Consider the following 24,202-nt stretch of genomic DNA (forward strand, 5'->3'; position numbering starts at 1 on the left):
CTGAAAAGTTTAAGGAATATCCAAAAGGTACAAGCCTTGAAACTCAGATCAAGTTTCTAGAAAACTTGGAACATAAAAGGTCTTTTCTAACTCCAAAACAAAACCACTACTTAAAGCTAAATAACACGTTCCTATAGCTTCCACATGCGAGCCCATCTTGTTTCCTGATAAGATGCTTTGCTCACTTCCCACTGGCTTCCTTAGGTTCTGCAAACCCTGCAAGGAATTCGAAATGTGAATTGTTGATCCAGAATCAATCCACCATGTGTTAATATTAACATTAACCATATCAGATTCACAACAAACAAACGAGATTACTTCCTCAAGTTCGGGAATGTCAGAACGAATTTGAGAGAAATTTGCAGGTTGTACTACTGCATCAAAATAAAAAATCACATGCTTATGTTGAGGCTTAATAAACTTTCATGTTCTACCAATGTAAAACATGGTAAAAAGAATTGAATCAAATGACATGAAAATTGTCTGTGGGCTAAATTTTGAATTCAAGCAGATTCAATAAAACTTTATGAACTTTCATGTTTTACCAATGTAAAACATGCTAAAAAGAATTGAATCAAATGACATGAAAATTGCCTGTGGGCTAAATTTTCAATTCAAGCAGATTCAATAAAACTTTATGAACTTTCATGTTTTACCAATGTAAAACATGCTAAAAAGAATTGAATCAAATGACATGAAAATTGCCTGTGGGCTAAATTTTCAATTCAAGTAGATTCAATAAAACTTTATGAACTTTCATGTTTTACCAATGTAAAACATGCTAAAAAGAATTGAATCAAATGACATGAAAATTGCCTGTGGGCTAAATTTTCAATTCAAACAGATTCAATAAAACTTTATGAACTTTCATGTTTTACCAATGTAAAACATGCTAAAAAGAATTGAATCAAATGACATGAAAATTGCCTGTGGGCTAAATTTTCAATTCAAACAGATTCAATAAAACTTTATGATAAAACTTATTAATTCATAACTCCTGTGGGTAGGTTATGAAATTTTATCCTAATTAATCACATAAATATAATAAAAATTCCTGTGGGATAAAATTTATTATATTCAGTGTAATTAATTACAATTTGATGTCTAAATAATCTTTATGTGATCTTGCCAATCAATATATAATTTTATTTAATTAAAGATGTTGTGGCTACTCTCTAATTAATTAAAATTGCATGGATCACTAGACATTAATTTTGTTGCATAAACAAAACTTAACCAGAGAGAAAAATAATGTTTACTAAAAGGAGTAAGTCAAAATGACATTTTAATAAACTCCATAAAACTGTAATAATTCTCCAGCAAAATCAAAAGCAATCAGCATTACCGAAAATGACTACAAATTGATTGTTCAATTTATAAACTAAACCTGGAGTTTATAAACCAACAAAATAGACCAGCAAACAAGCTATTTTTCTCACAAGATAAATGGAATTGGGAGACGCAGCTAACGAATTCAAGAATCATCATATAAACATATATTGAACTTAAGGAGCACTGGCTCTTACCACATGATCAAAAAACTTTGTTCTTCAAAAAGTGATATAATTAAAAAAAACTTCATATAGCACTTTTAAAGATCTCGTGTTTATTTTTATCAAAAGGAAACCTCTTAGGCTATAATCCCAATAAGCGTCCACAATTGAAAAAATCCATTTGAGCTTACCATTAAATAAATAAAGAATGGACTCCATGTCATAGATCTCATGCCGGACCCGGGGCTTCAGGGCAGGAGATTATCATATCATTGGGTTCTAAAAGCCTCCAAACAGTTCCAATTATAAATTATAAAACTGCAAATTTGAAATATTCAAAGACTAAACTATTTCAAATATTCAAATAGTGAAATTGAACAGCAGAAATTATTATGTTTGAAACTAAACCCTTAAGCAAACGCTTCGCCAAATTTGATAGAATTATATCAAAAGATTTATATCTGGTAATTTCTGCCGAATAAAATGATCATAATTAAAATCAGGCAGTGTTAAATTTCAAGAACAGTGCGCCAGATCATTTATGATGTGCCGAATAAACATAAATAAAAAAAAATCTGCTTGGCAAGGGTCAATAACTCTCAAGCTGCGGATAGCTGCCAAGCCCATTGACAGTTACGAGTTCTATTCCACTGGATATCAATCTCCCAATATGGCATAAGGATACGACCTAACACATCTTGCATCAGTAAAATCAATAAAATATAAAACAAGAAGATCTCCACCAAGATGCCTAGGCTTCTTTTGTACCAGTGAAACTTCTTTGAATTCAATGAATGGATGGAAAATGTGTGCAGCTTCCCTGCAAGTGCAATCAGTAGGAAAACCCTCAACAAAGATGCTATTTAATGCATCAGGTGGAAGCTGCTCATCAGGCCTTCACATTTGAAAACCCAAACCTAAGCTTCGTAACTTCCCCCAAATCCAGGATCTACATTTCCAAAACCTGGCCTCTGACCCATTATGGTAAACCAATTGATATCACTGCAATACGTGTATTATATTCCAAAACCCCACATAAATAAAGCACATAAGTAATTAAAATAATTTAAAATAAAATATCATTAAATTTCTAAAATGTCCATATTTCACCTAAAACATCATTATGGTGAAACATAAAAACGTTGCAGTTTTTCAGTTAGAAGAATTCTCTACATGATTAACCATTGGGTTTACTAAATATAAAATCATCAATTTTATTATGAAAGAAAAGCTCAATATACTAGACGGAAGTCGTATTCTGATCGCTATCAAGAAAGCAAGTTTCATTCAAATCTCTTGCGAAAAGATTTGTGGAAAATTTATCGTTTTCTTGTTATGAAGAAATGACGCATATCTTCAGGCACAAATTAGTCTTACGAGCTACAGCTCCAATCTCCTTTCAGAGTGATTTCAAGAAACTAGATCTGAATATAGTTAATCACTCTCACAAATCGGATTCCTTGTTCTGCAATTTCGTGGAATCCATTTGCTGGAAAATTTGCCGGGAAACTCAAGTAGCTTGCATTTTCATTCCCTTTAATGGTTTCAAGATTCATCTCATATATCAGGTACATGCAGTTATAATTTGCTTACATTAAAATAATTACAGTAACAAAACAATTGCATTAACCTAATGTAGCAGTGCGTAGTCAAATTGGCAAGTTACGCTTCTATCTTATCATTATAACAGAAGGGACAAAGCAAAGCTGTCAAGAAAGCAGTGACAGAGTTGGAAAGATATTTTGCGGCTGAGATGGACAGATGTGGGTTCGATCCGGTAGAAGCCCACTTAATTTGGGCAAAACAAAGAGAGCACTGTCTCTGTAGTTCTCCAAATGAACCGGAAGCCAGAGAAAGTTTGGAACACAGTATTTGACATGTGAGAATATCCAGTTACTGGATTCTTATCGTCCCTGAAACACCGTTGTATACTGTTGCGTGCAAAACACCCATGAGCATTTCTAAATAAATGGGCCTCTAAAAGTGATGTTGGAATCCACTACGGAGTTCTCCCAGGGATAAATTAGATAGCAGAAATGTGCCCTTTTTCGTATTTTTCTTGAGATGGGGTGCGCTTTCCTTGAGAACAAAATGATATGGGGATTTTCCCAAATGCATAACTATGAATTGTATTTTGACCTAATATGGTTAACACATACTTCAATTAGTCACATGCACAGGCAGCGCTCCTCCAAATGCATGAGGGGCTCGAAACCACTCAATATTTTAGCCAACACACAGCAAGGCAGAGGTAAAAGGGCTCTGATACCAAATGTTAGACATTCTACAGTTTTAACAATGATTCTGCATGTGGAATAAACTCAAAGAATCATTAAACCTTATTGCCCAGGGATACGAGTTACCTCCAGCCATTGGTGATGTATTGATGCAGGCCACAGTCCACAAGCTTCTCCTTCAGCACTCCAGCTTCTGTCCAAGCAAAAGAACACAAAATTCTGAAGGCACTTCCGAGCTCTGCTATCTCAGCTAGATGGTGTAGGACTGAAGGGGGTTGAGATATGAGCTTGGGGACCAACAGATGAACATATAGCTAAGCTTCCATCAAGCTTCTAAAAGCTATGTGTTAGAAAAACCACAAATCAAGGTAGAGATCAAATCAAAGTGATGGACCACTTTAGTAGCTCCCAATTATAAATTTAGTAATTGCAGTTGATTTTCTTAACTTAAGGAAACTACTGCAGTTGATTTCCATAAGTTAAGAAAAGCTGCAACTCCATAAATCAAGGCAGCTTTTGTGTAAAATTAATGGAGCTTAACAGATCATATATTAAAATTTTAAACTCAATCCTCGATGGAAGATCCAATTAAAATTTCCTCAATCAAATATCCAACTCCCAACGTTGGTACTCTCAGAATAGGCCGCTGTAATTAGGTAAGGATGAGATAGAAACATTGCCCTCAACCAAAATAACTCAAAAGCATTAAGATTTCCAGTAAGGAAACTTTCACCTTAACAGAGTATTCGGGGCAAAGGAAAATGTAGAGCACACCCACATGACAAGCTGTAGGAAAACCATTTAAGAATCATTCTCTCAGAAAGTTCTCCCACTACAATCAGCGCTATTGAAGACCCCCATATCCATTTAAGAATCATTCTCTCAGAAAGTTCTCCCACTACAATCAGCGCTATTGAAGACCTGCATATCCAGTGAAAAACAGATGGTAAGAGACTTCCCCATTTTCATCCTGACCACCTGCTGATTTTTCTTCTCCTCCCTGTTTTTCAGATTGTTTACAACATGCTTCTTGAAAACCAGATCATATATTAAAATTTTAAACTCAATCCTCGATGGAAGATCCAATTAAAATTTCCTCAATCAAATATCCAACTCCCAACGTTGGTACTCTCAGAATAGGCCGCTGTAATTAGGTAAGGATGAGATAGAAACATTGCCCTCAACCAAAATAACTCAAAAGCATTAAGATTTCCAGTAAGGAAACTTTCACCTTAACAGATTATCGTACCCTTGAAGTAGGGCCATGAAAAGCTTCTCCAACACAATAATTGCTGTTATGCACTATAGCACCGGGAGATGAAACCTTCAAGGTAACCAGATGTGAGACGGCCAAGGGAATGATTTATTTGCATAGCCTGTGACCTCTGTAGCAATGACAAGATAGCAATATGTACCTTTTGCTTGTGGATCACTCAGCATTACCAATAATCCCCGCAAGAGCATAAACCATCCTTGAAATGATGAAAGCGATTTGCATCCCTTACAACAATTTCCCGCTCAACAATCTTGGAAATGTGCTTGGTGGCAGTGTGGCAGTCACCACACACACGAAGGTTCTTGAAAATTCGAATACATGTGCCAGGGGGTGTGACAATAAGTCCAAATGCAATGGCCAGCTTTTCACTATGGTACCATATAAATTGTTCCTTCTGCTCCTCCTCTATATCGTGCAACACAAAGTTTGTATCTGGCACATAACCTAGCTTCTTCATTTGCAGAGTTAATTCATCCAACTTTGCATAGATCTCTTCTGTCAGTGGGTGCGACCTATCCCTAACAAAAAACATATGCACTCTGTTCTTTATCTCAATCCAGCTGCATCCTGCCTCTTTGGTCAACTGTCTATCTTTCATCATTTTTCTCACTTTTGCGACAACATCCCACTGCCCAGCTGCAGCATACATATTTGATAGCAGAACATATGTTGTAGGTTCTTGGGGTTCCAACTCAAGCAGGCCTTCTGCTGCACGTTTTCCTAGATCTATATTAGCATGGATTCTGCAGGCCCCAAGTAATGTTCACCACAGCAGAGCATCAGGTTTGAATGGCATTTCATTGATAACAGCTTCCGCCTCATCCAGATGCCCAGCACGACCTAGAAGGTCAACCACGCAGGCATAATGCTCTAAACTTGGCAATAGTCCATGTTCATGACTCATGGAAGCAAAGTATCGATGGCCTTCATCCACCAATCCTACATGGCTGCATGCAGAGAGAACACCAATGAATGTAATGTGGTTTGGCTTCACACCTAGCCCACGCATTTGTCCAAAGAGATTAAGAGCTTCTTTTGCATATCCATGTTGGGCATATCCTGTAATAATCGTAGTCCATGAGATGACATTTCGTTCAAGTATTTTGTCAAAAACTTTACGTGCATCCTCTATACTCCCACATCTAGCATACATGGTAATGAGGGCATTTTCCACAGATATATCTGACTGAAAGCCAGTTTTCAGGATAATGGTGTGGACCTGCATACCCTGGTCTAGGGCTGTTATACCAGCACATGCACTCAGAACACTAGCAAAGGTGAACGCATCAATCTTCACACCCTCCATTTGAGTTTGGCGAAACAATTTATAGGCTACCTCACCATGCCCATTTTGGGCATATCCTGCAATTATTGCATTCCACGAAATTACATTTCGTTCTAATATTTCATCGAACACCTTACGAGCATCCTCTATGGTTCCGCATCGAGCATACATTGTAACAATGGAATTGGCAACACATAAATCTGTTTCAAGACTAGTTTTGACAATGTGGTCATGGTTTTGCTTACCCTGTTCCAGATCAGCCATGCTGACACAAGCCTTGAGGACACTAGCAAAGGTGAAACCGTTTGGCTTCACACCAGACCGTTTCATTTTGACAAAAAGATTGATAGCCTCCTGAGCATGCCCTGAACTCTGTGAGTAACCTACCATTAACGCAGTCCATGTTACCACATTCTGCTGTGGCATTCTGTCAAACACCTTGCGTGCATCTACCATACAGTCTACTTGCGAACACTTAACATACATGTCAACAAGCGCACTTCCCAGACAAACATCTAACTCAACCCCAATCTTGATTGCTTCAGCATGGACCTGCTGCCCTTCATCCAAGGCTTCTAGGTTAGCGCATGCACAAAGGGCACTAGATAAGCTAAACCGTTCAGACTTTACACCTACCAGTTGCATCTTCTGAAAGAGTTTAAGGGCTTCCTCACTATCCTCAGTCTGCACATACCTTGTAATCATTCCAGTCCATGAAACCGCATTCCGTTCAGGCATATTATCAAACACCCTGCGTGCATCCCCCATATTTCCCCACTTCGCGTGCATTTCAACAAGAGCACTTGCGACATGCACATCAGATAGATATCCGTTTTGACAACGTGGGCATATACCTGCTTGTCCTGGTCCGTATATTCAGGGCTAGTGCACGCCTTAAGAACACTGCCGAATGTAAATTGATTTGGTTGGATACCTACCCTTAGCATTTCACAAAAAAGTGTCAAAGCGCGATCACCCTGATCATTCTGGGCATAACATGAAACCATTGAAGTCCATGATACAACCTCTATTTCCGACATTTTGACGAAAACATGGCAGACATCAGCTACACATCCACACTTGGCATACGTGTTGATAAGACTACACACTATGGCTTTGTCTGGCTCGATTCCAAACTTTATCATATGGGCATGAACCCTCCTGCCTTATGAAAGGTTTTTCATATTGCCACAGCCCTTCAAAAGAAGCACATAGGTTTTGGCGGATGCCCTAATATCATTTTGGTCCATACGATGCAAAATATATACAGCTTCCATCAATCTGCCTTCTTTGCACAGTGTTCCCAAATACTTACTAAGCCCTACAAAATTCTCGTTTCCCCCAATACTATCGGAACACTTTTCCTGACCTGAAAGCTGAAAGTTCCTAACCTGACCAAAATGTGGGTGTCTGACAATTGTACTTGTAAGTTTTACTGACAACAATTTTTCATAGATGACGAGGTTTGTACCAAAAAATGTCTGCAGAGCAAATACAAAAATTAAACAGATGCGCAGAAACCCATTTGAATTTTGAAGTTTCTATGGCAGCCCAGATGCAGGAAATGCAATGGATGACAGTAAATTATGGGGATAAAGCGTTTGAAGTACTTTAGAATTAAGGAACATACCTTGTGAAACAACGGAGCACAAATTGGATTGTTCAGTTCCAATTCTTTCCTGTGCAATGTAGAAATAGGCATGGAGAGCACTGAATTTGTAAACACAGCCATGATTGGCATTCATGCAATCAATTACAAAATCCAATTCGTTATGTACACTGCTAAAAATTGCTTTCAAAAAATGAGAGTAGGGTGTGGTTATGTTGCTGCCATGGTCGGATATCGCAAAGCTTCCATGCAACACGACAAAGATTGGACATCAATCAAAAAGACCACTAATTTGAGATTTTCCTCTTCAAGCGGAGTCAATTTGCTGGAGCTTGAAAGTGAGAACTCAGCGAGCAAAATCGCAATACTTGCAGCTTCAAACGAGAGAAGCGCGGTCGTTTTCCAACTGCTGGTCACAGATGATGTATATCATCTAATTATTAGATTTTTAACCTTTCATAATTTAAAACCTTTATAATAAATTAATTTTTAAGAATGAAAAAGTCGCCGAAATTTATAATAAATTTGTCATTTGTAAAACATTAATAATTGTTTTAGAGTGATATTAATTAAGCCGTAAGGCGTTTCTCTCTGAAAACACTCCCCCCGAAATGCCACTCTGTCACCTTTAACACCCTTTGATCAGTTGTTAGACGATTCAAAAAAATTTAACCATTAGATCTCATCACCGCTCCAACTGCTTCAACTATGAAAAGCGTCCCCATCGACGCAGCCCATTTTCTGAATGCTTCCCTTTTTTTCTGCGTAAAGTTGGCCACATGAAAAAGAATGTGGAGAAGAGATGGCAGTAGACCCAGCCCATTTTCTCAACGCTTCCCCTTTTTTCTGCATAAAGCTGGCCATATGAAAAAGAATGTGGAGAAGACATGCCATTACTGCCTGAATGGACACAACCAGTGGTGGCTGCCTTCTTTATCTGCGCAGGAATGCCGACAGTAGCAGAATCTTTTTCTTATGTAATGCCATATTTTGAAACATGCCCTTTAAAATTATTGGGAGTTTGATTTCAATGGTGGCATTCCTCCCATAGACTCGTCCTGGAAACCCATACAATTTTTCTTTTCAAACGGTTGCATCAATTTTTTGTTGATGGCATCCGTGCCTAGAGGGAATTCTTCCCTTCTGATCAAGGTACCATTCCGTCATTTTGCTTTCAGTTTTTTCAATTGAGCACACCCATTTCTATTTTATCAATTTTATGGAGATATGTGCGTGGTGATATTGATTGTTTTTTGCAGAGGGGCTGAGCAACAGATCGAATCTCCATAGTGAACAATTGGAGTTGTGGGTCAATCCATTCCTGGACACTTGGACGAAGAGATTGATGGATTGCATCGTAAGGTTTTCCAGCTCAAAAATGTAGACCATGCATCCCATATTTGTTAACCCTTGTTTATCTACAAACCCTAATAAAGGGATCCTGTATTAATTTCTGTAATGAAATTGCTCTGTAATTTTTGCAGTAGTTTGTGAAGGTAATCTTGGCCTTTTGTATTATTTTCATGAACTTCCAGATAGCTCAGAAGATAGAGTCAGAGGCTAGGTTCCAAAATGGGTTTCTCAACCAGCTGGTAAGGATGAATTCTCTCAATATTTCCTTTTCTTGAAAATGATGGTCAAACTTATCAAAAATGTAATCATATCACAAATATAGGATCACCGTCTCAGGAATTTAGGGCAAACTATGCCAGAAAAAGAATAAAAAGAGAGGACAGCCTCATGCTCAAAATTTTAAACAAAACTTACACGACTGTAGTTTGATGCAATATTTATTTTCTTCCTTTTTAGAAGTTATTTTGATAAACACACTTTAGGGTCGAGGTTTCACCACATAACACGGACTTTCTTCTGCTCAGGTGCTAGGCCTGATGGGTTTCTGTTCTACCAGAGTTGCATAGGGCTTACACTGTCCCTTACCACTTTTTGAAATGCCATTCGGGTGGGGCAGACGAGAGCAAGAAAGAAAACCCCAATGGATGGCTTAATTTTTACATTTGGGCTACCTATTTTTTTTTGGTTAAATCCCATGTAAAATGGAATGTGGTGTACATTATTGTTTCAGTGATAGAAAATTGAAGCATATTCTGAGACATTAAGAAAATAATGTAGGACTGTATTCATGGTCTCAGCAATCGGTTTTTAATTAAGATAGAAATATGAAACCTGGCTGTTGGATTACTGGGTCTACCAAAAGCGTATCATTTGAGGCTTTTCAATTGAATTTGTGTGAAATGCAGATTTTAGGCTGGAATTTGGCATTCAGTAACTTATTTTTGTAGGGAAGAGAAGTCTCTCAAAAAAATCAAAACAGAACAGAGATCTATAGGCCATTTACAGCATTGCACAGTTATATTCTACTGAATGGTTGCTTCTTGTTCTTTTGGGTATTTGTTATTAATTTGCGTCTCTAATTTGTGTAGCTTATTTTTAAAAGCTGTCTTGGTCATCTAATTATGCAATGACATGGTTGTGGCAGTAAATGACAATGATGAAAGGTCAACCTGGAGTTAACAACATGAAAAGATTAAACAGAAATATAATGCCGAAGGGTTCTAACAAAAAGTCAAAAATCTCCTTACGGTGTTACATGATAGTGCACGACAACATACATAACTAAGTGCATAAATATGTGCCCCTGGAATAATATGTACAGAAAAACCCAATGCAAACATTTTTTTTGGTCGATGGCGGTATTTACATATATATGACTCGAAGTCCAAGTTCACTTTCACATTACCACCCACGTGAAAATTTCATGATGGTAAATCTGTGTAATTTAATTGATTGATTAATAATTTAATTTCATAAAAAGTGGAGAATGTGGTTTTTATTTTTATATAAATTGATTTATTTGAATTAAGAAAATTAAAGATCAAAATGGTGTATATATATGTGTAAAATTGTATTTATATTGAGTGAGATGGTATGTTTTTTGTCATTTCAATTGTACTTTTGAATACATAAATAGGTTCAATACTTTAAACAATTATTTTTATTGGTTTAATATTACAAGTATTTTGTAGATTTTTAATATGGTTAAATTATATCTTAGTTGATTGATTGATAATTTAATTTAGTAAAAAGCGGAGAAATTGGCTTTTAATTATTATATAAATTGATTTATTTGAATTAAGAAAATTAAAAATCAGGGTGGTGTATATATATATATGCAAAGTTATATTTATATTGGGTGAGATTGTATGTTTTCTTTGTTATTTGGATTGTATTTTTGAACCTTAGAGTGTGTATATTAGATAGCTAAAAAATGATAAAAAGGTTCAATAGTTAAACTATACTAATTAAAATAGTGCAGTTTTTATTTTTTCCAAAATTTAAGAAGACAAATTTCAATGAGATTCTAGGGATATAATTTGTAACACTGCAATATTGTTAAATTATATCTTAATTGATTGATTGATAATTCAATTTAGTAAAAAGTGGACAAGTTGGCTTTTATTTATTATATAAATTGATTCATTTGAATCAAGAAAATTAAAAATCAAAGCGATATATATATATATATATATATATATATATATATATATATATATATATATGCAAATTTATATTTATACTAGGTGAGATTGTATGTTTTCTTTGTTATTTGGATTGTATTTTTGAACCCTTAGATTGTGTAGATTAGATAGCTAAAAAATGATAAGGTTCAATAGTTAAACTATACTAATTAAAATAGTGCAGTCTAATTATAACAAGTTTTTATTTTTTTCCAAAATTTAAGAAGACAAATTTCAATGAGATTGTAGGGATATAATTTGTAACACTACAATATCGTCAAATTATATCTTATATCTTAATTGATTGATCGATAATTCAATTTAGTAAAAAGTGGAGAAATTGACTTTTATTTATTATATAAATTGATTCATTTGAATCAAGAAAATTAAAAATCAAAGCGATATATATATATATATATATATATATATCTATATCTATATATATATCTATATCTATATATATATATATATATATATATATATATATGCAAAGTTATATTTATATTGGGTGAGATTGTATGTTTTTTCTGTTATTTTAATTGTATTTTTGAACCCTTAGATTTTGTAGATTAGATAGCTAAAAAATGATAAAAATGTTCAATAGTTAAACTATACTAATTAAAATAATGCAGTCTAATTATAAAAAGTTTTTATTTTTTTTTCAAAATTTAAGAAAACAAATTTCAATGGGGTTTTAGGGATATAATTTGTAACACTACAATATGGTTAAATTATATCTTGATTGATTGATTGATAATTTAATAAATTATATCTTAATTGATTGAGTGATAATTTAATTTAGTATTGGCTATTATTTATTATATAAATTGATTCATTTGAATTAAAAAAATTAAAAATCAAAGTGGTGTATATATATGCAAAGTTATATCTATATTGGGTGAGATTGTAAGTTTTTTTTGTTATTTGAATTGTATTTTTGAACCCTTAGATTGTGTAGATTAGATTGCTAAAAAATGATAAGAAGGTCTAATAGTTAAACTATACTAATTAAAATAATGCAGTCAAATTTCAATGGGATTCTAGGGATATAATTTGTAACACTACTTATCATATCACTTTTGTTTTTATGGGTTATAGGAGGTGTTACTGACATTTTAAGTCAAATTTATCAATTATCATTAATATACCAAGTTACAAAAATGTCAAAAATCTAAAACTTTGCAGAAATATCTTAAACTGACAAGATTTCTTAAACTGAAAAGATTGCGAGGCTCCTAAGGAAGCATAAGGGGGCTTCAACCTTTAGGCCTTTAAATACCATCCGGAGCTCCCTTAGATCTGTAAAAGACCCACTTGACCCCAAGAATATGAAGGGTGTGTTGAAGAATCTAGGGAATTTAGGAATTAGTGAGATTCTTCGTGTTCATGATAACAATTTGTGAAGTTCTTGATCATCATATTATATTTAGTGTGTGATTCAAACTGCTATCAAAACAAAACAAACAAGAACACAAAGTAGTATTTGGCTTTCTGACACGCATCATCATTGTCTCTCTTAGGGTCATACCCACCGAGGTGTTCTCTGAGTATTCCCTACTAGGAATATTCTCATCTTGGGTTCCCAGCCATCAAGAATATCGACCCTCTTGCCCACTCTTGTCTTGGATACCCTAGCACATCCTCAAGGAGTGTCAAATGCCAGATGATTACACAATCCTCCATTCTTTCTTCCAAACTAAAGACAAGAATGTTGTGTCTAACTCTCCCTCTTAACCAGGGATGAGTTCCAAGTTTTTTTTTACTCAGAAACTTACTCAAGTTCCTTTACTCATAGGAACCTCCCAGAGCTCCCTCTTACCAAGGGACTCTATCATCAGTACTTTAAAGGGTCTCCTAGTTGATTGATGATCCAAGACCTCGATGTCATCAATTTCTTCATATGTAGGGTTCAGCCATCCATCACTTTCCTCCTTCATGTCATACCTTCTTTCCCGGAAAGTATCCTCCTTTACATCTAGGGCTTCCTTCATAGGGAGATCCTTTTTCCTTTTGATCATGCCTAATCCATGTTATGTGAAACCATATGTCATGACATCACAATATTAAATACAAGTACAAGCATACATACCTCATTCTTCCTTTAGCTTTCTTGATTGAAAATTAGAATATGGATTTCATGGTCTTAGAAATTTTAAGTGGAACACAAACACACACACACATATATATAGATTGTAAACATTGGGCTATTAATATCATGGTAATGTACAATGACGCTTCTCCAATTTATGCCTTACAACGTTTCCTTTGCAACTTTTGGTACAATTGCTAGTATAAATTTAAGTAATTAATTAATTAATTAAACATAATAACAATTATATAATCCTAGTTTTTATTCAAAAAACATCTTCATTTTAATTATATATATGAAAATAAAATTAAAAAAATTAGGAATATATATAATTGTTTTCGTAATCTTTTTTTTTTTATATTTTCACCTCATCCATCTCATATCATTTGAACTTTAATTACTTATTTTATTATTCACTTCTTCTTTTGTGACTATTTTCTATTCTCCGAGCTTTCATTATTTAGAGGTCGTTAGCTTTCTCTCTTACTATTTATTTTCTAATCCGTGAAAATCCTACAAAGTTCATCGAACAATTTAAAAATAATGTGAAATCTTTTTAAAGTAGAAATTTGAATTGATAATAATTACAACCAAACCCATACTTCATAACAACTACATTTATATATATTTTAAAAGTAATAAATAAAAGTATTTTGGAACAACATTAATTTCTTTTTTTAAAGAATGTGGTAAAACTTAGACATAGTCTAACTTACTCGAATTTACTAAAATCTCTGGAGCACTCGAATTAGGGAGCTCTTAAATAATTTAAACTCAAGCTTTTAAAATTTTTTGTCTTATTTTAATTAAAATTAAGAAGAAAAATGGTCAGGAAAAAGGTCATTTTGTCTATAAACTATATTATGTCATAAAACCTACCATAACTAAAAATGACTATAATTTGTTATTATTATTGGTGATCTAAATCAATCATCATTATTATTCCAAGAAAATCACATTACTTAGTATGTGTATATATATAGATATATATAATAATTCAAAAAGATTTAATTGACTTACTTATTTCCAAAAAAATACAAAGATACATTTTTTTTTTTATTTTTTTTATAAAATAAAAAATAAAAATAAAAATAATTAATAATAAGTATAACCAAACTAACATCCTTTTCATAATTAAAACCACCTTTCTAACCCTGTTATTTGACAAAGAATAATAAAAGAGAAGAGAAGACCTTAATATCAATCTTAATGAATCAACCATGTTCACTAAAAATATGGTGAAATATCAACCAAATGTACATATTAATGGGAATGCAAATAATGGGAAAAAAGAGAGAAGAGAAGACCTTAATATCAATCTTAATGAATCAACCATGTTGACTAAAAATAGGGTGAAATATCAACCAAATGTACATATTAATGGCAATGCAAATAATGGGAAAATAACGAAGAGAAAGAAAAGACGTTAATATCATTCTTAATGAATCAACTTTGTTGACTAAAAATAGGGTGAAATATCAACCGAATGTAAATAATAATGAGAATTCAAATAATGGAAATGTTGCGCATAATCTTAGCCACAAATTATTAACCTCCTCCTAGGTGTAAAAAATGGTGGCCTTCCCTAATATTCACAAATTATTAACCTCCTCCTAGGTGTAAAAAATGGTGGCCTTCCCTAATATTTAGTTCCAAAGGCTTCGATGAGTAGATTCTAAATGTCTTTTATGCTTATTACCCCCTATTAGTCACAGGCTTTTCAACCAAGTAATGTAAATGATAAATTCAACCATATTCTCATTAAAAATGCTCAAACTAATAAACTTCACAAAATCATATATAAATCAAGTGAATAGATAAAGATATCTTGAATTTTTTCACCATTTTATTATCTTGATTCTCAATTTAACCATTCTACAAGTCTTTTATACTTATTACCCCCTATTAGTCACAACCTTTTCAACAGGTAATTTAAATGGCAAATTCAACCATATTTTCATAAGAAATGTTGAAACTAATGAATTTAGCAAAATCATATAATAAATCAAATGCATAGATAAAGATACTTTGATTTTTTCACCCTTTTATTATCTTGATTCTGAATTTAACCATGACAAATTGTTCACTTTTAATGTTTAATCATGGAGAAACACTATTATAATGTGTAGGGATATGTAGATATCACTCAAAGCCCCAATCAAATACTTTTATTTGGAAAAACATAAAATTAATGGTTTTAAAAAGCATACATTGAAGAAAAATACCATAGGAAAGCCATGGGTTAAGAATGCTATTGTAAAAACCATGGGCGAATGCAATGAATCAAAAAGTTATTTGGTTAATTTTATTTTATTTTAGCATATTAATATTTTATTTTTATTACGTTGTACATTCCCTGAAATGCCTAGGACTAAGCCTAATTTTATATTTAGATAATGGGAAAAGATAGGAAAAATTACCAGCATCATGTTGAGACCAATGCAAATTCTAAAATAACCCTTGAGTAGTTCATTACCTGCACACAGTCAAGAATAGATCGTAATTTCTTTGCATTAAGAAGATTTATGAACTAAAGGAAATCTCGGTTGCTTTATCACAAGGATATGGATAAAAAAAAAAAACAAATGTGATGCATGCATATGCATGTAAAACATTTACCAATTTGTGACCAAAGCAAATAAAATTATTTACAAAGAAGAAAAACTACCACCATGTTTGTCCAACAATTATATTGAAATCACCAATCTCTACAAAGTCAAGAAATTTTCAGATCCCGACTTTGAAAACGAATAGTCCACAGAAAAGACATTTTTGCTTTTGAATTGTGTTTGCAATGTTTCCTTTGTAAAACCACCTTGGCAATACATTGTGGCCGTCTGGAGTTGTTTTTCACATGATAAAAATGAGGGGATTATTTCATAATAACTCTTTTGAAGTCAACTTTGTTTTTTGGAAAGACCACCACAATGTTCTTTGCACCATAATTTGTCACTTTAAGAATAAAATACATGTTATAATAAGTTGCTTGAGTGAATAAGCAACATTAAGCTATGATATTGTACACCGTCCTTATCCTTTAATTCTATAAAAAAATCTTGAATTATGTTACAAAATGGTGTTTTCATTAGGAAAATGGTGTTGGAGGACACCATCACCATTTCCTATTTGAAACATAATTCACAATGAAGCACACAAAGGAAAATTCTCAATATTGTAGTGATATTCCACTACTTAATTCAAAGATTTAGTTACTTTCTTACAAAGCAGGAAATAATGAAGGTGGCCTTCCATGTACAAACCTATGGTCATTTTAACATTGAATGGATAATTAAAGAATCCTTCACAGTAGAAATACTTGCATGGAGGACTTCCAAATTAAGTTCTTCCAGTGTTGTCATCAATCGTGCAATAGGATGGTTATGTTTAGTACATTGAATTCTTATTATCACCTCCCGATCAACAAAGCAGACTTCTAAATTCAAGCCAAGGAATTTCCCCTCGTTAAAACCTTTAAGGTCAATGCATGAAATATCTTTTGTTTCTTTACCTACCAACTTCAAAAAATTCATCAATAATTCCTTCTTTATGGTGTCAATTTAAACCTACAATTCAACCTTCTCAGACTCCAAATCTTGTTGTTTGGAACATAGTGCTTTGATATAAGCAACGACATCACCGAGTAGAGAAGCTTTTTCCAATTTTGACACATTATGAACCATGGTAGGAAGCTCATTAAATTTCTGGTTCAATTTCTCATGCCTTTGTCGCTCAACCTCAACGTGATTCATAGGCTCTTCACGACCATTTGCATGCTTTCTCCCACGTTTTTGTGGCTTTCTCTTGACCACAACAAACATTGAATCTTTAATTGAGGCAGAGGGTTCTACATCAAGCATCTCTGAATTAATGCTAGAGCGCAAGCCTCCTAGAGCAATTGGATCAGGTGGATTAGATGGTAAACCAATGGTATCCTCTTTTATTGTTGGCTTTATCAAGTTATTTTCATTGCCTTTAAAACCCAATGTGTGGGTTTGTGGTTCTGCACCGTTTACTGTTTCTGTAATATGGATGGCGGGCACTTCAAGGGCTTCAATCTCCTGAGTTAAGAGTATGCAAAAATTATTTGTCATTTTTAACCACTAAAGAACTTTGTTCATCGAACACATATTACTTTTTGTTTTCTTGTCACAGATAACACATATGCTTTTTGTTTGCTTCTCACAGATAACACAAATGCCTATTGTTTGCTTGTCACATATAATAATGTAGTGGAGGCCCGTGAAATGTTCTCAACAGTTGAAGGAATATGTCCCACCAAAGCAGACACTTGAGAGTTTTCTTGTTAAACAAAATAAGATGAAAACAATTTCTTGTTATGCTAATGTCAGCATTGATGTCAAATTCATTAGGACATAGCTAATCCTTTGTAAAACTGTTAGTTTGTGATGGTGATATTTAAATACAATGGTTCTTGAATGACATAACAAGATTGTAAAAGTTTGTGACAATTTTTTAAAACTAAAATTCCCCAAATAACTAAAACAGAGACAAACATTATATCAAATACAATGTCAATCATACTTGTGTAAAATGGAAAATGTTGTTAATGAAGAGTAACACATCTTGGCCTTCGACGTCTCAAAAATGCTCTACAACAGTCAATCCTATAAGCCCAACAAGTGCACGAGCACCAAGTGGTTCATTAATTTGACCATATATAAGAGCACACTTGCTTTCACCTTATATAGCAAGAAAATCATTAATTAGTAGACAATCCTCTGATTATGTGTGCAAAGAACAACTCTTCATAAATGGGTGAATTAAGAGCCTGCTTTGAAGGGTTTCAAAGATGGTGATTCATTCACGACAAATGTCATACAAGAATATATAACAACAAACATCACACACACAACCTCATCTCCATTTGCTACACAACATGGCAGAACATCCAAGGAATAATATCACTGCTAGGGTTTAAGGGTGAGGAAGTGGGAGTTATACCCATCATAAATTAATCCACCTCTCACCAAACTAAATTCAACCCAGTTCACATCCAACCCCCCTAAACCCCAATAGAACAAGTAGAGAGAGTCCTTTGTCACAGCGGGGTCGATGCCCATCTTGTATTATTGGATGTAATGCTCGCTCAGATCCAAGTATGCCTGGTGGGTGAGGCTCGCCAAGTAGCGAAAGACATATTATCCTCCTCTTCATCCTCGTTGTCCTCATCTTCTTGTCGCACGGAGCTTGAGAAGTCTCATTTTTTTTTTGAGGCCATGGGACTCTTCTATTTCAACCATTGTTAACAGGTCTCATGAGCCTCTTATAACGTAAGTGCAAAGCATGCGAAATGGGCACACCCTTTTGTTGTTATTGTTGTTAAGAAGAAGAACCCGTTGCTTTAGAAAATCGGTCCTTTGTAAGTGCAAGCACGAGCCGGAAAGGGGGGCATTTGTACTCAGAAGGTTGTTTCCAGAGATATTTCCAATAGTAGTTTCTGGCATTTGGTGGCTTTGAGCAGGCCATGTTGTAGCCTTGCTGCAACGCTTAGGGTCTACGTATAGTATCTCCCATTGAAGCATAATCCGACAAATTCTTCGATCATCATGCTCATGGGCTAGCATCCATGTGTCAAGTTATTATTGAAGGGAAGACGACGAAAATAAGTCTCTTTAATTTGCTAGATGTGTCCAGCACAGCCCCGCAAAGGAATGCCTATTAATGTAAATTTAAAATACATAATAAAATTTTTTAAATATAATTTAAATTTTATAAAATTAAAAAATTGTATTATGAAAATTATTTTACTTTATAATATATTATTAAACATATAAATCAATTAAAAATAAACCTAAAAATGAGATATTTAAAAGCATTTTAAAATACACTTCAAAAATATTCTCATTATTTGAAAAAAATAGTGAAAACCCTATCATAACTCAATAATATTTCTATTTAAAGTAATGTATGGCAAGAGACCTCACTCAGAATGTTAATATTTAACACAGAATATTCCTATTTAAAGTAATGTATTGCTGTTTAAAGTAATGTATTGCAAGAGACATAACTCAGAATGCTATTTAATGTAATGTGTGTTGCAAGAGACATTTTGATGTTTTATTTAAATTATTCTCAACATTGCAAAAAGTTCTTAATCAACTTTAATTTCCGAAACAAAGCTGCACACATTTTAAAAATGGCTTGAAAACGCAAACACAAATAGTTTGTTTCAGTTAAAGTTTGTGTGCAATGAGATCAAAGTTCTGCTCAAAAGCACCAATATTCCTTCAGTTTAGAATGTTCAGTTAAAAACATCAATATAATGTAACGTTAATAATACATATTTAGCCTGTAATACATTTCCATAACACGTCTTATTTCCTAAGGAAGAGGATAATACTATGAAACAAATCAGACGCACGCCACTGAAAGAGATTAGGGACATGACGTAAATATGTCTCACTATTTTACACACCTAATTAATAAAACAAATCTTGCAGGCTTGTTATTACATGCCTTTAAACCTCCATGCAACCTGCAGCGAGCACTGTGGCCACTTACCCATATTGTAATTATGAAATGCTTTCATATTTTACTACCTTCGCTTGCTTCCTCCTCGGGGTATCCTTCCATGCTTTCTTCGCTTGCTACTTCCTCACAATTCGCTTCTTCCTCAGGGTATGCTTCTTCCTCAGAATTCTCTTCTTCATCAGAGTATCCTTCAAAGCTCTCTTCCTCAGAGACTTCTCTCCCTTCCACGAAGTCTTCTCCCAGTCGTTGGCGCAGCCGCTCGACTACTCCCTCACTCCATTGCAGGTTGGGACATTCCAACACATCAAGTTCCTCCAACGAGCTCAAATGCTCCACATTGGGCAACATCTGTAATTTGGAACACCTCCTCAACAGAAGACGTTTGAGGGCTGTCAGGTTCCCAACCGAGTCCGGGAGCATCTGCAGACTGGAGCACGAGCGCAAGTCAAGGCTCTGGAGGCCCGTCAGGTTCCCAACCGAGTCCGGGAGCGTCTGCAGACTGGAGCACGAGCCCAAGCCAAGGCCCTGGAGGCCCGTCAGGTTCCCAACCGAGCCCGGGAGCGTCTGCAGACTGAAGCAACAGCCCAAGTAAAGGTTCTGGAGGCCCGTCAGGTTCCCAACCGAGTCCGGGAGCGTCTGCAGACTGGAGCACCAGCCCAACTGAAGGCTCTGGAGGCCCGTCAGGTTCCCAACCGAGTCCGGGAGCGTCTGCAGACTGGAGCACGAGCGCAGGTCAAGGCTCTGGAGGCCCGTCAGGTTCCCAACCGAGTCCGGGAGCGTCTGCAGACTGGAGCACCAGCGCAGGTCAAGGCTCTGGAGGCCCGTCAGGTTCCCAACCGAGTCCGGGAGCGTCTGCAGACTGGAGCACGCCAACAAGCCAAGGCTCTGGAGGCCCGTCAGGTTCCCAACCGAGTCCGGGAGCGTCTGCAGACTGGAGCACGTGCTCAGGTTAAGGGTCTGGAGGCCCGTCAGGTTCCCAACCGAGTCCGGGAGCGTCTGCAGACTGGAGCACCCTCTCAGCTGAAGGCTTTGGAGGCCCGTCAGGTTCCCAACCGAGTCCGGGAGCATCTGCAGGCTGGAGCAGTGAATCAGGTGAAGCGTTTCAAGGCCCGTCAAGTTCCCAATTGACTGTAGCATCAACTTCATCTTATAACAATGGTAGAAGCTGAGATGTTTCAGGGAATGCATATTACCAAATTCCTTTGGCAAACTTTCATGATCACTCTTGGACAGGACAAATTCTTCTAGGTGCTTCAGCTTGCCAATGGACTCTGGAACCTCTGAAAGAGGACCATCAATATACAATTTCCTTAACTGCAAAGGTGCCTGCAATATTTACATACAGTTGGTTTGACACTCTGGAATATCAATATACAATTTCCTTAACTGCAAAGGTGCCTGCAATATTTACATACAGTTGGTTTGACACTCTGGAATTCTTAAGTTCAAACAACCTTTTACAAATTGAAGAAAAAAGTAAAGAGACGTGTAAATAAATCAACAAAACTACCTGAGATTCATGTTGCCACAGTGTTTTCAATTTTCTCCCCTCTATATGTAACACTCTTAAATTCTTTATTGGAAGCGAGAAAGGTAACGAGGAGCTCGGACAGTTTTCCCAGTGGAGAAACATTAGTTTCGGTAGCTCTCTACTGCTGAATACGCGTTCAACAAAATAACCTTCACCCCTAAGAATCCGCAAGTCACTTAGGTTGCAAATGCCAGAAAGGTTTTCGAAAGATTGATCAGGGACATTTCCATGAACCATGCTAATTCCACGCACCTGAAACAAGATTGACCATATTGGAGAGTTTTAAGAATTTAAAACTTCAAAATACGGATAACACAATGTTATTTAGAAAGTCGGCCGAAAGCTTCAAAATACTCACAGAAGATTGTTCAGCCACATTATAAAGATCTTCGTCCGTCAGTCGCCAAAGCCGACGCGGATATTTTGAATCCTTTGCCAGATATCTGCCAAGATCTTTAATGTGGTCGTGCATTCTCAGGCAGTTTTCCCAGTCCACCTCCACCAAGCACCTGTTTTCCAGCTTCCAAAAACCCAGCGATCCCGACCAGCCAGATTCGTTCCATACTCTTATGGCAGTATCCTTATCTTCCCCTATGAAGAGACAGGCGATGTCTAAGAATATCTGCTTCTCCTCTTCATCCAGAGCATCATAACTAATCTGAAGTGTTCTTTGTATATCACTGGGAAGTATTTTGGAAGTCTTGGACAATTGTTCATTCCAATACTCTATTTTATCTTTTCCACGAAGAAGCGCCCCAAGTACTTTAAGAGATAATGGCAATCCGTTGCATACCTCCAAAAACTTTTGAACCACTTCCACAAATCCTACTACAGGATGGGGTTGACCGAAAGCGTGCAAGCAAAAGAGCTCTTCCGAGTGTTCTGGACTGAGGCCTTGCATGGTGTAAATGGATGACTCTATTATCCCCGAGCTTTTAAGCACATCTTTATTGCGAGACGTAACTAAAATCAAACTCTTTGGATGAATGACATCTTTAAGCGGAAAAAGTAATGCATCCAGCTGATCAATATGATCCACATCATCTAAAACCACAAGGGCCTGCTGAGAGGATGATAGATGCATTTTGATCTTGGATTTGCCTTCGTCAACATTCTTTATTTGTACATTTGGTACACCCAAATCCTCAAGAAGGCTACTCTGCAGGGAATCTAAAGATTTGGATCTGATATCAAATAAAAAACAAGATCGATTGAATTTTTCCCTTTCACGGTTGAAAATTTCTTTGGCGACAGTCGTTTTTCCGATGCCGCCAAGACCCACAATTGCCACAATGCGAGGCTCCCCCTTCGCGGCTGCAATGACATCATCCAAGCCTTTTACATTTTTGCCCAGGCCAGTTGGATATTTAGCTACATCCAGAGGGGGCCTGCGAACCTCTTGCAAAACTTTTTGGACGACCTCCTCCACGAGCTGCCCCTCGTCGGCACTGAATAATATTAATTCACAATAAAATGACTAGTAAGTATGATATTGCTGTTAATCCAGCAAATAAAAAACTAAGAAGTGGAGGCGCCCTTACCCGTTACACGCGTTGAGCTCAAAACCGCTTATTTCTGCGACAGAGAAAAGGGCATCCTTCCATCTCTTAATAGTGTTGGAGTCATGCCGTGGCTTCTTTGCAAGCATCCGCAGGGCTCGAGCATACCCTCCACTTTCGTCCCGCGCACATAGAAAGATACACTGGAGGATGCTCACGAGTCGAGCATACAGTCCATCTCTGGCCTGCGTCCGCCGAAGTTCCCCAGGGCTGACATGATAGAAAATCGGGATAATCGTAGCGCCCGACTCCAACATCAATACGAGTTCGTTGAGGCACCAGCTTGATTCGGCATATGTTGGAGATAATATGGCGAGATGGACCGAAGCTGTTCGAATAGCCCCTTCGATTTGAGGAGTCATGTTCTCTCCTTCTTGCAATTCTTGCTGGTCCAAAAATGCTGCTACTCCAAGGGCTTTAAGACGATGATAAATATGGCTGGCGAGACCTTTCTTCACATCAGGTCCGCGGTGATTAATGAAAACCTGATAGACATAGCTGTTGGTATTGTCATGTGAGTGGGATGTGGAGGAGGATGCGCAGGATGTAGCGTCACGAGCTGGGGTCAAGCTAACGTGTGCCATTGGAACTAAGAAGCAGATCGAAGATGTTTTGCAGAGAAAGCGCGCTTCACTTCAATATTTTTGTGTGAATGATCTCAGAGAGTGCAGAGTACCTACCAACTGTCAAGACCTCAAGAGTAATTAGCAAATGGATTGAAAACAAAACAGCACTGAAATCTGGTGGGTTACTGAATTTATCTGGTAGGAACTAATGCCCTAATGTGAACGGTGAAAGTATGAAGTTCTGTCAATTTCCACCTGTCACTGCATTATTGAGTATTGGCACTTTACAGTTGGCAGAGATGCTTTGATCTCCCTACGGATATGTCTTTACCACAAATATGATTGCTTTATTGGGACCAAATAAACTTTTTTAATGTAGAACAGATGGTATCCACGGACATGTGAAGAAGTGGAAGTCGACATCCATCACTAGAAAGTGGGGCGTCTTAGCGAGTGGTAATGGAAAGTGGGGCGTCGTGTTAGCAAGTGGTAATGGAAGGAGTGGTTTATAATGTGATTTTTTGGAGAT

The 24,202-nt window shown here is 36.1% G+C and overlaps 2 protein-coding genes and 2 pseudogenes across 2 annotated transcripts; all 4 read right to left on the bottom strand.

The window, feature by feature from the left end:
- Positions 1-4,641: 4,641 nt before the first annotated feature.
- Positions 4,642-7,336, bottom strand: LOC149260218 (pentatricopeptide repeat-containing protein At3g49170, chloroplastic pseudogene; annotated as a pseudogene).
- Positions 7,337-7,457: 121 nt separating this feature from the next.
- Positions 7,458-8,162, bottom strand: LOC149260219 (uncharacterized). Its single transcript, XM_089457360.1, has 2 exons — positions 7,922-8,162; positions 7,458-7,772 (listed from the first exon to the last, which is right to left on the bottom strand). The coding sequence occupies exons 1-2, from the start codon at positions 8,030-8,032 to the stop codon at positions 7,458-7,460; spliced, it is 426 nt and encodes a 141-aa protein (XP_089313486.1). The 5' UTR covers positions 8,033-8,162.
- An 8,555-nt stretch (positions 8,163-16,717) lies between these two features.
- On the bottom strand, positions 16,718-17,876 carry LOC149260220 (transcription factor MYC2-like; annotated as a pseudogene).
- Positions 17,877-21,282: 3,406 nt separating this feature from the next.
- On the bottom strand, positions 21,283-23,850 carry LOC149260221 (disease resistance protein Roq1-like). Its single transcript, XM_089419868.1, has 4 exons — positions 23,090-23,850; positions 21,907-22,996; positions 21,528-21,800; positions 21,283-21,415 (listed from the first exon to the last, which is right to left on the bottom strand). Exons 1-4 carry the CDS (start codon positions 23,689-23,691, stop codon positions 21,353-21,355), a joined length of 2,028 nt encoding a protein of 675 aa, XP_089275994.1. The 5' UTR covers positions 23,692-23,850; the 3' UTR covers positions 21,283-21,352.
- Between the last annotated feature and the right edge of the window lie 352 nt (positions 23,851-24,202).

Source organism: Pinus tabuliformis, chromosome 6, assembly GCF_031772625.1.
Source record: "Pinus tabuliformis cultivar Carrire ecotype Pingquan chromosome 6, CPIR1, whole genome shotgun sequence".
NCBI classification, from domain to species: domain Eukaryota; kingdom Viridiplantae; phylum Streptophyta; class Pinopsida; order Pinales; family Pinaceae; genus Pinus; species Pinus tabuliformis.

Excerpts from the sequence above, each read along its gene's own strand:
- LOC149260219 (XM_089457360.1), bottom strand. The coding sequence starts at position 8,032 with ATGCCAATCATGGCTGTGTTTACAAATTCAGTGCTCTCCATGCCTATT. Across the intron at positions 7,773-7,921 it reads GTGCTCCGTTGTTTCACAAG|ACATTTTTTGGTACAAACCT; the intron begins GTATGTTCCTTA and ends TTTGCTCTGCAG.
- LOC149260221 (XM_089419868.1), bottom strand. The coding sequence starts at position 23,691 with ATGGCACACGTTAGCTTGACCCCAGCTCGTGACGCTACATCCTGCGCA. Across the intron at positions 22,997-23,089 it reads GAGCTCAACGCGTGTAACGG|TGCCGACGAGGGGCAGCTCG; the intron begins GTAAGGGCGCCT and ends AATATTATTCAG. Across the intron at positions 21,801-21,906 it reads ATGTGGCTGAACAATCTTCT|GTGCGTGGAATTAGCATGGT; the intron begins GTGAGTATTTTG and ends ATCTTGTTTCAG.